The 16,988-nt window shown below is 40.8% G+C and overlaps 1 protein-coding gene across 1 annotated transcript in view; it reads right to left on the bottom strand.

The window, feature by feature from the left end:
* Positions 1 to 16,988, bottom strand: part of LOC133970829 (carbonic anhydrase-related protein 10-like) — a 103,440-nt gene that overhangs the window by 38,594 nt on the left and 47,858 nt on the right. Inside the window, exon 3 of the mRNA XM_062407887.1 lies at positions 8,418 to 8,560. Within this exon, the coding sequence (XP_062263871.1) occupies positions 8,418 to 8,560 (143 nt within the window). The remainder of the gene's footprint in view (positions 1 to 8,417; positions 8,561 to 16,988) is intronic.

The raw sequence follows: 16,988 nt of genomic DNA, 5'->3' as shown, positions 1-16,988 counted from the left end.
GCCTAAAAGGTCACACACACCCACCCCTCCATTGGTATAGTGGTGAGAATTTTAATTTTTTTGTGAACCATCCCTTCAAAGAACTTGTGTATATCTTCAGCTGTTTTCAGATATAAACTCGTAAGTTTCCAGAGTTTACCTTTCCCATATGAACACGACTGCTCGGGTCAGATCAGTTCCCGCGCCAACAAGAAAATGTCAGGTAAAGTCAAGCGAGGTGTGTCTTTCTGCAGGAGGCCAACACACCAGTTTCTCTCCTGTATTCTTAACACATTGTTTGTAATCAGTTTTTGTATATCTTTCTGCTTCACAATTGAAATAAATATAGAAATTAATTAACTACCCTGCAGAGATCACATTGTTTTCTTTCTAGCACAGACACTGGAATAAGTCTTTCTCATCCTGAGATATTTGTATTCTTTATTATCATGCATGCTCAAAACCTCAATGACAAACGCAAAAGCTCACTGTGAATTTTCTGGGCATTTTCCTCCTGTAGTCTCACAAAGGATTACTTGGACATTTTCCAGATATCTGACAAGGAGGATGGTAGAAAAAGTTCCAGAAAATACCCTGTGTAAGTGACTTTCTCACACACAGAGCCCAGCAGAAGATTCATGTTCTTGTTTAGACTTCAGTTCATGTCTGAAAAAGCTATTTCAGAAAAGTAAAATTCCTATGATGCATGCCGATGATTCAAATGAGATTATTTGCAGAAAATGAATCATACACAGCACAACAAACTGTACTAAAAAAAAAAGACGCAACTACGTACATGGTTTCACAGTTAGTTCAAGCAGTTCTGAGAAAATCCTTCTTTCACATAATACAGCTGGCCCGGCTGCCACAAAACAACTGAAAATACTGAGCCGCTGTTAAATAACGGAGCACACAGCCTGCAATAAAACATCTGTGTAAAACCATCCCACCGGACAGGTCCAGTTAAGCCGAGCGAGGTAAGCAGCATGGATTGTGGATTTCATGCTGAGCAGGATTAACCCCCCCCCCCCCCGGAGCCTGACTGTGAACACAGTACTCTGTCTTAAAACCATTTTGGGCAGGAACTCCCGGGGAATGGAAAGGTACTAAGAGTTTTATACAGCACAGAGTCCCAGGCTGTTCATGTTTCAATCCCTGATCCGAGCACAGAGCTGAACACTTTGCATCATTATAACACCCCATTTTATTTAAGAATCTGCTGCTAATGCTAACTGCTGGTGACGAGCCTGTGACTGCTACTAAGTATTAAACTTAAGTATAATGCTCTGATACTTGTGCCTCATGAGCACTCTAAGTATATTCATTTTATTAATATTTATTTAGATTTTATTAGATTTCTGTGTGTAAAACACACTGACATATATACACTATTATATATTCTCAAAATTAAAAGTGACAACTGTTTTTTACTGTTGTGGCTCAATAAGCTGTAGAGTAATCAGTACACAAGGTGGTCCATCTTCTCAACTACAACATGACAGAACCACTACACAATTAATATATGTACAATATGGATCTAGTTAGATAGTAATATATTTCTGATACTGATAGACACAATTGTGTATGCAAGTACTTTTTCTTCTTTAATCATTACTATGTATATACATATATATAAATACTTTTACTTTTGGGCCACAGAGGTAGAAACAAGCTGTAGAATTTTGAGGTCTGTCACTGTAAGATTTTTCTCCCATTATCTGAAATATATATCATGGTTCTATGGTGGCAAACCTGTGTAAACTTTAAGGAAGCTTTCAGTTGATGGAGCCTAAGTAATGACTTTGACATTTCACTGTCAAAATACTCCTGAGCCACCAGTGTTTAAGTAAGTAAAATAAAAAATTATTATTTCAAGTCTTCAGATGAAAACTTTGATCATTTCTCTTGGCAAAGAACCACTGGCTCCTCTGCTATTAAATGGTCTCCCAAAATATGTTTAAGGTTGTCATGATAATAATTGTAAATCATTTTCGAGCTGTCCAGAAACAGTTGAATGTTGAATTTGACATGAGAAATATTGCATTAACCTTGTGGAGGACTGAACCCATACACTGTTCTAAAGATGGACAACATATCTCCACGTCTTCCCACTATCCAGGAATGAAGCTCAAATATCTCAGATATAAACAGTGCCATCTTGGGCATTTGGAGCCAGACTCTCTACAGTAGCGATCAATTGCAAATCACTCTCAGCTGTCAATCACAATGTTTTACCGTTTCATAGCATAATTATAACTAATTAAAACCTAAATGGACACTTGAACATACATCAGTGTGATAAGAGCAAGCAAAAAACATTACACAATCCATCTTTCAGAAAAAATCCATCTGATGTGAATCGAACTTTTTAATTTGGTCCACGTTTTATTCACTAACATGGAGGAGGCGGGATTAATGACCTACACTGCAGCCAGTCACCTGAAGGTGATCAAGATGCTTTCTCTTCACTTTTGAGAGGCAGTCATGTCGTCCATCTCTATATACAGTCTAAGGTCGAAACAGAGAAATAGTAGTAAGTTCAACATACTGTATTAATGCGTGCAGTAAAAAACAACATCGTCAATAAGCATTACAGATTGTAAAGACCACCCCTTTAAGTAATTCACTGGATAATTGGACTGCACCGTGGACATCATCCAGCTAATTAAAAACTCCATTCAAGGTTCTGAACTGCCTCACACTCTAAATGTCTTCTTCATTGTCTTCATCAAACGTCTGTCTGACTGAATGTGTCGAGCCTAAGGCTTTGGCTGCCCTTTACTGAAGGCAAAGAGGAAACATACTTTATGTAATATAATATCAAAGCACCAGCACAAATGACTGACTACTGAAAAGAAAGCCTACATGTGCCTGTAAGCTTCTCTCCTACAGTAACAAGTTTATGGTAAGCAGCACTGCAACATAATTGGTCCTCGCTTCATCATCACAACCATATTGTATTATGGTAATAATGAAACAGACTCTTTACTTTATATGTATATTTATAGCATTAACGACTATTCATTATAATTCATATTCTGGTATCTGCATATGTCCTACATTTTCTTCTTCTTACTGTTTGTATAATGTTTGAGGAATTATTCACTGTCTGAATCACTATTTGCTAAGCTATTAATATTTCATCTGAACACGCAACAGTGATTGAAATTAAGCGACAAGCAGATGAATTATTGTTGCCTTGATGTCTAATCTAATTTGATGAAGCAGATTTGATTATTAATGTGATTTTGTTTGTATTAGAAGGCTTCTTCTTATTGAAACTGCGACTGTTGAGCCAGTGTAGCATAGTCTTTGCTTCACAGGTCGTGCGTTTATTTTACTTTTGAACTGCAATTGTGGTTTTAAATAAATTCAAAAAATGTTACTTCATTACATCTAAATCATCACATCATTCTCAACTTATGCCTTCTACTGTACATGTGTCATCTCCATGCTGAGATAACTTTGATGACATCACTATGACAACCTCACCAATGTTTTTGTTTCAGATGTGATGCTGTTTTACACCTGGTGTCAAGTAAACTCGCGGTGACTTTTGTTTTTGTTGAAACATTTTAGTTATTTACATCATGCGTTATCCTGTTTAAAAAGTTGTAGGTGAGGACAAAAAGAGTGAAGGGGGGGTAAATACACTCCTTATAGAACAACTGTACTGAAAAGTGCCCACTCATTGCGGTAAATGACAAAGCCTATCCACTCATCTGCTTAGCTATCGCAGCGAGCCTCTTATCTGAGGTTTAGTATGAAAAGCTGTCACATTCAAACCTGCAAGTTCTAAAACATAGTATCAAGTCTCTGTCCGCACCAAGAGGTGTGGTGCAGAAGAGGTATTGTTCATTTTAAATTGTTTTACGTTAAATCAAGACATATTGTGGCCACAGAAATCTTAATCTGACTTAAATCCAAGCATTAACTTCCACCTGGTCCTCTCAATTGTTACATGCAAATACCAAACATCTACTATTTTATTGCAACTAGTGGTTAACACAGTCTGACAGACCACAAAGAACCCCAGATGGAACATTAGCCTCATCCACAACCTCTTCAGAAGGTGATATCCCTGTAATTCCCTCGAGACTGGCTCATTGAGATGAGGGCTAAGAAGTGCCAAAGGGCGAGCTCCATGTTATTCCCCGAGAGATAGCAGTGTCAGCCACTAATCATGGCTGCCGCGGCACGCTGTGGTTCAGACGAGGACGGTTTGAGATCAGATCAGAGCCATCAGAAGCTCAGCCCCTGCTAATCCAGGCCACTGGGGAATTTAGGTTGCCTGTGCGACTGAAAAATCTTGATTATTGAAAAACTGCGCCGGAGCTCATTCGAAACACATTTGCATGGAATTTCTGTTAATATGTACACGCATACAAATGGGCACAAATGATATTTCATTGTATTTGTAATTAATTATTGTGTGTGTGTGTGTGTGTGTGTGTTTGTGTGTGTGTGTGCGTGTGTGCGCGCATGCGTGTGAGCGTGTGTGTGTGTGAGTGGGGTTGTGTGGGATAGTGTGGGTGTGGGTGTGTGTGTATGCGTTTGAGAGAGAGATCGATGGAGAGAGAGAGATAGAGAGAAACAATTTCTAAGTATATATTTATATTTAAAATAGCAGTTGCTATTAACATATTCATTGTTTAATGAATGTAAGTCACAGATAAAATAAATAAATATATATTAAAACTTCTGATTGGGCATTACCCCTACTCACAAAACTTGAATACATTGTGCAGGATTTGCCAAACATTGAGAGACATCATGAGACCCAACCTGGTTAAGATACAAATTGCTGATGTATGGAATAAAGAGAATACAAATATGTCTCATAGGAAACTACAGTTTTACAGTTTGGGCTGTTATTTTTGCACGAGAGCCAAGCTCACAGAGCCTGATATTTTTGGATATTAACAGTGTTAATGCAATGTTTAATCAGGCCGCATGTCAGGTGAATGCATCATTAACAGCATCTGAGAACAGTGAGCGATTTTCCCAAAACAAGGCATGTTGTCATTACTTACTGTTAATCACCTAAATATGATGGATATTCATTATAATAACAATGGATCAAATGAATAATGTAAAAGTGGACCCTCAGCTCTACGGGGCTTTACATCATTTTGAGCTCAGAGAGTTTGTGATTCTACAGATCGCAGTGTCCAGAGTAGAAAAATCCTGCTCAGCATCAACCAGCAGACAGACTTTTGTAAACCCGCACCCCAAACCTTTTTATAGGACCCGATCCATTACCCTCAATTATCTCCAAGTCAAATCTGAACCAACCTGGATCTGTTAACATATGACCTGCAACCCAGACCCATCTGTGACTCAACACACATGCTACACACCAGGCACGTGCACACATAGACCCCTAGTGGTGCTCAAGCACTGGCCCTTTTGCCCTGGATGAGAAAAGTGCCCCTTCTGCTAGAGACCAATTTTTTCTTCATTCATCAATATTTAAGAATAAAAATGACTCTCTCTGTCATCATTTTCCCCCAAATTTGTTTTGAGTTCTTCTGATAGTTTCGCCCCGCCATGCTCTGCGGCACTCAAAAGAGGGAAGAGAGAGGGAGAGAGATACAGGCAGACAGACAGACAGACAGGCAGGCAAAGAATTTAAAGACAGTTTTACTCTTCTACAAATTAGACAAGTTCCCTAGTTTTGTTTCATTTAAAATCGTAATTATTGAAATGAAAGGTAGGTCTCTGTCAGTTGGCCTTGTTTGGTCTGTTTTTGCCTGTTATTCATTTATTCATTCAATTTGATAATTTTATTGAATATTTGCAGTCAGACTGTGCTCAACTCTGTTTCTTATGCTTGTGCTTATCAAGACTTAATTATTTTGTCACTTTCTACAAGCAGCAAAGCCACTGGGAACATCTTCACAGCTTATTTTGTGACAGTTATCTGAGGGAAGGTGAAGGAGTCCAAGGTGGTGTCGTAGGCCTTCACAATAAAACAAATTGTTATGGCTGCCTTGGCTTCATATAAGCTGATTTAATGTTAAAAATAATGCACAATCATTTGAAGTTCTCCTAAGAAAAGCCTACGTCAGTTCTTCCAAGCCACAACCCCCCTTTTTTTTTTACCTGTGCCAGTACCTGTGAATTTATCTGAATATATTCTTTACCAGTGCAGGACTTGGAGGCGGTCCACAGCAGATACCAATGTTTGCCCTTCTGGTAATGACACATTCATTATTTTCTTATTAGTGGGCCAATAACAGTCAGTCCTTAACAAATTACATTATTGAAGAATTTTAAAGTGTGTTTGAATGATGGATTTTGACTTGGTGGAAGGAATGGCATGGGTCAGGGACCCATTTAATACGGATCTGGGTCATATTGCAATATTCAAGATTTTCAGTTTTCCCAGGTAATAATTTATTGATCTTGATGAAAACTTCATGCAAATTAGGGAACTAGAGCCTAGTTTTAATCTTGTTTTTCCCCTGACATCATGTGCTGCTGGCGGGGGGCGTGACCTCCACTACATGTACTTTTCAAACAATCTCCATTCAGCTACCACTCACCTAATGCTTACTAAGATTACTTGCCCAGAACGGATCACAACATCCATGGCCATCTCACAAAATGGTATTTCACTGAGTGGACATTTTCCCATGTGGTGAAGAACTCATGAACGAAAACATTATCATTACCGATTGAGCATGATAATTAACAAGAAAAATGTGTTGTCTCAGTATATGGTCAAAGGTCGATTGAGTGAGATCTGTGACGTTAGATTTCCGTTAGACAGGAGAGCCGCAGAACATCCAACATTTTAATTCTCTTATAACAGCAAATCTGCATCAACTCATCGGTCAACTCTCTGCTTGTCATGTGATGAGACTCTGCTTCTCTGTGATGTGACTTTACCATAGAACATGACTATACGACCCGATCTGATGGGATGCAACGGGTCAGGTTGGAACAGAAAATTCTAAATAATAGCATTTATAAATACTAAAAACAGCAGTTCTAATAATTAGTACACAAAAATGAACCAAACAAGGTGTATGTCTATAAAGAATGAAACAGCAATATAATGTCCCTAGACACGATGTTACAGTGGCAAGTGTTTAATTAAGCCTCTGGTTTTGTATACTTATTTTTTACCCTGTCTTGTTAGAAAGTTTGCCTTTTTTGAACAGGCTCACCTGTGCCCTAATTATTCAGTCCAGTGTGTTTCTGTCACACTCAGCCAGATCCTCAGCCACACTATCTCCTGGACCTTTACCTGAAAGCACTTCTGTATTTTTGTGATAATTTAATTATAACTTATCTGTGTATTCTACGTTTTGTTTTTCAACAAAACCATTATTTGTTTGTCATCAGGAAACATAACCTCAAATACCAAGAAGTAAGATGGAATATTGATTTTTTTGAGATATGATGAGCATAGTTATACTAAGGGCAATTATAATTTAGAGTACATCAGGATATTTATATTTTGAACCTAAATCTGAAATCCATCTATATCACAATAAAACTGTCCAATTCCAAGGCCACACCTTCAACCAATCAACTTTTTAAATTGTATAGACCATATTTCCAAACTAAAATTTGTCTCATAAGAGTTAACAAGGTGTATATATTTTGCCCTTAACCCTAAAAAAAGGATGAGGGAAAACTACATAAAAAAACCCTCAGGGAGAGTCACATGTGAGGGATCCCTCTCCCAGGATGGACTGAAGTGCAATATAGAGGTCATGTGTAACAGAATCATCAATTAAATTACAATATTACAGTGTGTGTCATAAATAGTGTATTCATTTTTGAAGTATATATACAGATGAAAATGTCTGACAGAAATAAGAGCAGCAGTAGTGAAAATTATAGAGGTATTTCCAGTAATGGATATTACATGTGCGTAGGCGTATTGTACACCTCAGCACTTGTCAGTGAAACTATATCTGTGCATGTTGTCGATCTTGTTTGGCTGCAGTCATGCAGTTCAGCTCTCCAATGAAAAAATACCTCTGAGAGATTTCATTCTATCTAAATGAGACCAAGAACTAGAATACTCTACCAATAATAAAAAAAATTTTGGATGTTTTAACGGTGATTCAGGGTGCTTTAAAGAGGGTTTTTTCCGTAATGATTAACTGTGATTGCTGCGTAGAGGGCTATGATTCTAATACCTCCTGAGCCCAGTCAAATGAAGCTAGGAATTGTAAAGCCTTCAGATGTGGATGGAAAGCTCTTATTCTTTGTCAGACAGAATCTTCTCTGCGTCTTGATTGAGATAATGTGTCATGTTCAGCTCCTCGACTGTGATGAATTAAAGCCCGGCGCTGTCAGAGATGGACAGTCCCGCTGAAATTCACGGGACAGTTTCTCTTTGGAAAAGACACTGCCCCCGAGGAGGAGCTCTCAACCAAAGACAGGTGTCAGGTAATCTAAACAATGGCGGTCCTCACCTTGCGTCCTGCCATGTTGAGCCTCAAAGGGGTCAGGTAGGGGTCAAAGATCATGTGGCTGGTTTCGATGTCGATTGGAGACTGCCTCTTCCCTATGGTGCACAGGTTCCAGGCTGAGTTCACCAAACCCCAGAAGGATGGGACTGGTGGTGGAGAAAGACAAGGAGAAAAAGAGAGTGACAGTATTAGATGTGTGTGTGTCTGTGTGTGTGTGTGTGTGTGTGTGTGTGTTCTAAAAGATCAAACCGTAAAACCGGGAGAAAGTGAGCAGATGGGCTTCATTATGATAGAACAGGAGAAATGGGGAGTTTAGGGAGATTTTAATTTACATACGGCTTCATTAAAAAAGCGGCTTTGATTAAAGTCTCCAGGTTATTATCTGCAAGTATAAGTGAGGCAGGGAAATGGACTTTATTATAGCCTGTCTAAAAGTTCTCCCACTAGTTTTCATTGCTTATATCATACAGCAGGGGTTCCCAGCCTTTTTCTTCTGATCTCTTCAAATGAAGCAGTTCCTTCATCACAGGCTATTGGCGTCAGTGTGGTCATGGGTTGTGAGCCGTGATTGTTTCTGCATGGATTTGTCTCTATTGAAAAAAAATGTAAGGCCTGAGAAGATAGTAAGTATTTCACAAGAGAGAAGTAGAGACAAATAAGAAAATAAGGTCCAATCTACCTGTTCATACACACATCCATACAGTGCTTCTATATGCAGCACCTTTTTTCACCACCATTCATTCACACACTGTAAGCACAGCCATCAAGGGCAATTTGTCTTCAGTGTCTTGCTCAAGGATACTTCAGAATGCAGACCGGAAAAGCCAGGGATCAAACCATTGACCTTCAGCTTAGCGGGCCACAGCCAGAGTAGTTGGGGAGCAGTGATTAACGATATGATCCAAACAGGATGGCCCGTTAAGCCTTCTCTTCACAATAAAAACAGAAAAGATACAAGTATTAAAACTAACGCAAAGAAACCAGGGATAAGAGCTGTGTCTCAACTCAGGGGTTGATAAAATGCAATTTTCCATCCCAGCGAAATGTTTGGATCCTTCCTGGCCTAAACTATCCTACGATTCATTGCACCTCGACAGAAAAAAGTTTATTAAGAGTTAATGGGGCCGACCAGCGACATCCGATGCTTGAGTATCACGCTTCGATTCAGAAGAACACCTAACCCTACACATCAAGGAGCATTAAAACTTTCTCATCATGTCCAACTGCAGATCTGTTGCTAGGCGACAGCCGTAAGTGTCAAGGGAATATACCACACTTTTACACTTCTGTTCAGCCCGTCTCCACTTAAGGAGATGACCTCTAAAACACAGCAAACATGTGTTTGTTGATTCCACACGTTCTTGTTGCTGCTTACCTGCACCTTACAATTGGTAAGAGAAGGTTGTAAAATGTGATCTGATCTTCATCTCTGACATCGGTGCCTACAACCTCATATAAGCATATAAATGAATATAGGCTAATACCACACAAGCTAAATAATAACTGTCTCTTTGAACACAACCGTTAAACATTCACTGTGCTGGGAGGAAGAGCATGAAAGCCTTTGGATTTAATAAGCAGTTGAACCTCCTTTGGCAGCAATAACCTCAAAAACTACAGAAGTGCTTCAGCTCAGACACATTTTCAGCATGTCTGCTGTGAACAACTCTCTGGGGCTCATTTCTCAGCATCTCGGTTGGGCTAAGGTGGATTTTCTTAGTTTGAAGTCGTTCTGTAGTAGATTTATCCTGACATTATCCTGTAAGACGCCCTGATAAACTAGGGAATTAATTTCCCCCCCCATTGATGTTGAGGTTTTAAGGCTTAGAGAAGGCATAGCCCCAAATCATGATGCTCCCTCCACGTCACCTCTGCAATAATCAGGAATGCACTGGTGGCTTTTTTTGTGTGTTGGGGGGAGCAGTAGCTTATCCTCCGTATCTGCCATGGACACCATGATCCATGCAATCAGGCACCACCACTCGGTTGTCGGAAGGGGCGAATTGGGTCTAAAATCTGCCAAATATCCACTACTGTGTAGCAGCCCTAAACTGGTGGAACATCCTGTCTTTTCCCTCACGACTAATCCTAGCTGAGACAGCAGCCGCAGTCATCTGATAGATATCTAAAGTCTTTCATCAGACTTCTTTGTAACTCTCTTTATCTTTATACAATTCAACTATTATTCACCAATAGCGTGGTCAGCAGATAACAAATTTAAAATGTTGGAATGTGTTTTGTTTGAATAACACATCCAGTCTGGTTGTATTGATTGGAATCCAGAATTCGACAACTCCTGACTCCAATTAACTTATATTGACGTCATGGGGCGACAGGTTCGCATATTTACAAGCTGCACTGGGCACGTTTGAAAAACATATTCTCTACGAACAAAAACTGTGCACTACTTTGAGTGTTCTTTAAAAATACTTTTTAATTATTGTAAGTTTGATGAAGATGTAAATATAAAAGATATGGTTTTATGTATATTTTTTAAGTACAGTAAAACCTAAGGTTTCAGTTGCTTCACTTAAATATTCAGGGCTTCCTACTGAAGTCCAGCTCGATACTCATTAACCATAATTCTTCCAATAATGGCCAGAGCTCTTATGTAGCTTTTACATTTAGAGTCATGGAGACTTAGTAAAGGCTCTTGTTAGAGTTCTGTCCAGTGACAGATTGTTGAGTGTCTTTTCTGTTGTTGAAACTAGAAACAGTATTTGGTTGTAATGTCTGCTTCTCCAAATTGTGGATTAGAAATAAAAATAAATATGATGAAAATGAATTGTCCTCTTGGTTCACTTCATCAGTTTGTCTAATTTTCCTCTTTGCCTTTCTGAGTAAAACAACAACATGTGTTGGGTTTTTAGGAATATTGTAATGGTAAAATCCAAAATTATCTTCCCCCCCACACACACACACACACAAACACACACACAAACACACACACACTCAGCACAGTGATCCTTACATTTATATTTAATCCATGGAGTCTAGACCTATTTTCTGGGTATTATCTAACAGTTGGTAACATGCTCCCTGACCTGTGAAAGCCTCAAGGCCTCTATTAAAGCTGCCTGTAAACCGTGTCTCTTTTGTCCAGCAGTTAGACTAGCAGAGAAGGATTAGACAGAAGTGGATGGTGGACTGCAGCTGATATGATAGCATCATTTTATTGACACTACAGCTCTCTGGTCGTTATTGGTCAGCGCTTTGACATAGATTTGTTTGACAAACTCCACAAAATAAAAAATTAAAATAAAAAATCATATTGATCGCTGCTGCTGTGAATGGATCGGCTGATTCCAACTAAATTGTGGCCTTAACAGTCTGCATTAGCACAAAAGGCTAAACAAAACAAATTCATCAAATGAATGACAGGAAGGAAGAAGCAAATGGACTGGTAGTAGGTCTAATGCTGTTTTCACACCAAACGCAAAACAAATGTTCACGTCTGTTTTTGTGTTTCAGATGGCCCGTGGGTGTGGTTGGGATATTATTTATGGGCCCAGTACTGTCAGTGGTACTAATTCCAGTCACATTTCTGACGTATCGGGGGGACAGAGTTCAAGAGGTAACTCTTTGGGTACAGGATCATTCGTACTTAAGGCCAATGTATGCTTCTGCGTTTTGACGGACACGGACAGATAGGACCGCCTTCTCCAACGTGGAACGCCCTCTCCGGGCCTCTCCGCGGCTCCTCTGAGAGCTTTTCGTGCAGCTCTCATTTTTCTAACTACACGTCGAAATGGCGGAGAGCCCACGGATAGCCCTTGGCTGTGATTGGTCCACTAACGCCAGCATTTCGGAATGGAAACTTCCTGTTCCATTCCCTACATCACAATAAACCAAAATCACAACTACGACTCTATGATTAATGTGACAGGTGTGTTAAGCCAGCGGCGTTGTCCGGCTGATGGTGGCTGGTTAGAGCACTTACGGCATGTGTGTACGGTCACATGAGGTTATAACGAACTTTCATAACGGGGCTAGCGGGCTAACCACCATGCTAACTGCGGTGGGAACAGCGCAAAAACCTGCTGACTTTAATCCCACGGCTGTCATGACACTGTTTCTCAAACACCGTCAGGTTAGAAGCATACACTTGGTAGTAGTTAGTATCGGGTGTCCGTGCTGACTGTGTGTGGAAGCTGGGGGGAAGCTAGCTGCCTCCGTGTAGCTTCAAGCTGTTGCAGCTGTTGAATTAGCAACGCAGTTTGGAAACAAGACCGGGGAACCGCTGCGTTAAGACACGATAACACAAGCATTTTGATCCGCTGGGTGTCACTTTATTTCAGCAAAAACTGTCGCATCATCAACAGCCTTTTTCTGTTAGTTTCCATCGTTCACTGTGTGTGAGAAGCCGGGAGGACGTAAATAAACCAGCGTGGACTTCTTCTATATACCTCATGAGGTAGGCTTCTCTAAGCTCGACTTCAGTTGCGCCATCTACTGTTCTGGCGGTGAATTGTTTTCACAACAAAAAGGCTCGTAGAACTATAAATCAAAAAGGGTCTGTCCGATCTGTCCGTCCGTCAGTCCGCAACGGACTCGGAGAAGCATACTGAGTCCTTTACTTGCGCTACTCATAGCATTACATTACATATCATTTAGCAGATGATTTTATCCAAAGCAACTTACAATAAGTGCACTTAACCATGAGGGTACAAACTCAGAACAGCAAGAATCATGTAAGAACATTAGCTTAAAAAAAAGCAAAACTATAAAGTGCTGCATGTAAGTATAAGTGCAATTTGACTCAGACCAGGGGTCTGCAGCTTTAATATTAAAGGAGCCATTTTGCTAACTTTATGGTTCTAAAATGTAATTAGTTCATGTTTATTTGTTCAATTTTTCATTGAGAGAATTTAAGTGATAAAACTTACGTTCATGTGTTTAGTTATTAATCAATGGTGTTGGATCATGTCTGTGTGTCACTCCACTCATTTAAACACTGAGTTGTGTACTGAGCACAACATGTTGAGTCATTTTTCATGATGTTTAAATGCAGCCTCATTAACTCTGCAGCAAATCAAACAAACATTAAACTACTTCCTGAACTGATCAGGTCCTGATAGTGATGAGTGTTTATTAGTTCAAGTGAGAGCAGAGTAGGACACAGAAACTCCAGCTCGGTACAAACCAGCTGCAGCTTCTGCTCATATCATGACGCAGCTGATCACCATCGTCTTTGGCGGCAAGGTGTAGTCGGAAGAGATTTGTCTTGAGTCAACCCGAAAGCCACTGGTAACCAGTGCAGAGGATTGTTGTGTGAGAGAATGTAGGTAGTTTGAAGACCAGTCGAGCTGCTGCATCCTGGATGAGCTGCAGAGGTCGGATGGTACTAGCAGGTAGACCAGCCAGGAAGGAGATGCAGTATTCTTGGCATGAGATGACCAGAGCCTGGACAAAAACCTTTGAGTAAGAAGGGGACGTAGTTGTTGTGCAGCATGTATCTACACGATTGGGTTGTTGCAGCAATGTTGGCGGTAATCGAGAGCTGACTGTCGAGACTTGTCAATAGTGATAGTATGGTCATATGTGGGAGAGCACTTTCCTGAAAAGATAAGTAGCTTTGCCTTGTCAAGGTTGATTTTCAAGTGGTTTACACCCAGATCCTGAAGGGAGGAACTCAGCATCAGTTGGATTATATCAACTGCAGCAGAAAGGTCTAGAAGGATAAGGACAGAGGAGAGAGAGCCTGCTCTAGCAGTGTGAAGCTGCTCAGATACAGGAAGGAGGGCAGTCTCAGTTAAGTGGCCTGCCTTGAAACCAGACTGGTGAGGGTCAAGAACGTTGTTATGGTGAAGATAGGAGGAGAGTTGATTAAAGGTAGCCCGCGTAAGTGCTTTGGAGAGAAAAGGAAGAAGTGACGGATCGAGTTTGGGTTTCTTCAGGAGAGGATTAACTCTTGCCTCTATAAGAGAGTTAGGGAAACAGCCAGTTGACAAGGGAATGTTAGTAAGATGGGTCAGAAAAGGACGAAGGTCAGGAGCAATAGACTGGAGAATGTGAGATGGGATGGGGTCAGGGGAGCGGGTGGTTGGGCAGGCTTGTTTACTAGTGTAAGAACTTGATTGGGAGACAGGGGAATGAAAGAGGAAAGAGAAGGAGATGTTGGAATAGTCATTTCAGAAGGTGGGTTAGAGAATGAGTAGCGTATGTCATCTATCTTTTTTATAAGATAGTTGCCAAAGTGGCTGGTAGAAGGGTGGAATGAGGAGGACACAGGGGTCAAGTAGGTTAGAAAAGATGGAGAAGAGTTTTTTGGGTTCAGAAAATGAGGACTGAATTTTTGTATGCTAAAAATAACTTTTGGCTGCAGAAATATAGGCAGAGAAGGAGGGAATAAGTGATTGATAAGTGAGCAGGTCATCAGGGTGTTTTGATTTATGCAATTTCCTTTATTTTTGGACAACAGCAGAGCTGAGGAGGCCTTGCACACCTGCCGTGAAGTAAGAGGACAAAGAGAGTCAAGAAAGGAGGACAGAGTTGAGAGGAGGGTACAGGGCCGGGTCTAGACAGGCATGTATGAGGGGGCAGCCACAAATCTTGAGGGGGCATTGTGCCTAACCCTAACCCTATTTAGTTTGAGGGGGCACAACATTTATTTGAGGGGGCCAGGCCCCCTCTTGCCCCTGCCTAGACCCGGCCCTGGGAGGGTATCTGTCGAACAGTTAGGAACTCGCACAAACAACACGAGTAAACACAACCTATGAACAGGAGGACTATTTGCGGAAAGTGACGAAATTCTAGAAAAGCCAGGGCTATCGTGGGTGGGGCCACAAGAGTTGCACTCAGCTCAGGGATTTTCTTCTTCAAGATTTGCAACTGTCTTGGTCTTGTCTTGCAGTATGGCAGTTTTATGCATTTATCAAGTATAAAAAAATAGACCAACGAGCAGAAGACAACGCAAAACTATAGGTTCACTTAATATACACTATGTGAGTGGACAAGTAGCAAACAAGCAGATTCTGCAGGCTTTCTCTACCACCAGCTGATCTCTGCCGTGGCATAATTACTAAGATCGTCTATCCTGTGGCCATGGACCTGGAATAGGATCAGATGTGGGGGCTGAAAGCTGATCTAAAGCCAGCCAGATGCGTGATGCATCATTTAACACCACAACGAAAAAGAAAGCAAAAGGATGAACTTCCATGCACACAATGGGCAAATTCAAGTCCAAAAGTCCTTACTCACCACCTAAGATGGCCTTACTGAAGCCAGAATCATTTTGACACCTGCACAAAAAAGTATTTACTTTTCTCTCTCTCCGTCTCCCATACACACACACACACAGAGAGATGAGAGGGCTTATGTCTAGCTAAACTCATAGTACTTATCAGAGACGGGCTTAATGACAAATCAGAGTGTAAAACAGCTGTCATTATGATCAAAAAACTCATCAACACTAGTCAGTGTGCTCAGCTAAGACTAAGTGGGGAAAATGTTTAAATGCTCGGTGGCTGTTAATTCCTGGTCCATAAAGTTGAGGTTGTGTTTCTTTCTTCAATCTTGCGTAAAATTTCACACACATTGACAAAAAAACAACGAACAGCCGAAACCTCTCTCTCTCTTTCTCTCTCTCTCTCGCTCTCTCCATCTATTCATCCGTCCCTCTCTGGCAGTGGAGGAGTGAAGTGACAGATGTGCTGGCCCAGACCTGCAGAGAGCAGTTTTGACCCCTGCTCGGCACACAGCCGCATGTCAACACCCTGTTTTATTACCCATATGTGTCTGTGTGTTATTACGCCCCTGGTCTAGGGGACCCAAGAGACATAACATGTGGTGCTTCTCCTATTCTCCCACTCCCAAGCAGGCCAGTGTCACAAGGTATTTTAGTTTACGGGTAGCTTTATTTACACTTCAGAGGGAGAACAGGCCAAAACAACAAACAAAACAATCTATTTCCCTACCTTCCCTCTACAAACCAAAAATGTTAACAAAAAGACAAAAGCTTACATAACTCTTCTTTTTCAAACACAGGAGAAAAAAAGGGTAAAAGAAAATGGCTTCTCCCTCCTACAGGGCTACCACACACAGTTTTTCTATTTTCATACATACGAGACACAGCAATAATTCAGGCACTGGTCCCAGTTGGATCTGGGAGAATTGGTGGAGAGAGGAAGACTGCAGTCAGTCAGTGGCTCAAGTAGGCTTCTCTCTTCACCCTGGCCAATCTTGGAGCATCAATCAGGCGGATCACGCCAATCAGCAGGTCCAACCTGCTAGCAATCAGGCACCCACACACACACACTCACTCAAGAAGACCGCTCACACACTAGGAGGAGGAACAGAACAGTAACATATATAGACAGTAGCACATATAGACACCCAGGGTCGTAACAGTGTGTACAGTAGGTGTGTGTGTCAGAGAACTCATACAGATGCATAGACAGGAAAAATGTTTGTATAAGAAGTCGGAAAAGTACAGTTGAACCTGCGTTTGTACAAAATACTTGCTGTTACTGCTACTCTGCAGTAGTGGACAAGAGACTTTTCATCTTTGCATCCATCAGGTTAATCTCTAGAACTGTCAAATACTTTGGATTGTAGCTAAATACCTGCTAATTT

Source organism: Platichthys flesus, chromosome 16 (genome assembly GCF_949316205.1).
Source record: "Platichthys flesus chromosome 16, fPlaFle2.1, whole genome shotgun sequence".
NCBI classification, from domain to species: Eukaryota; Metazoa; Chordata; class Actinopteri; order Pleuronectiformes; family Pleuronectidae; genus Platichthys; species Platichthys flesus.
This window is presented reverse-complemented; position numbering and strand designations above follow the sequence as displayed.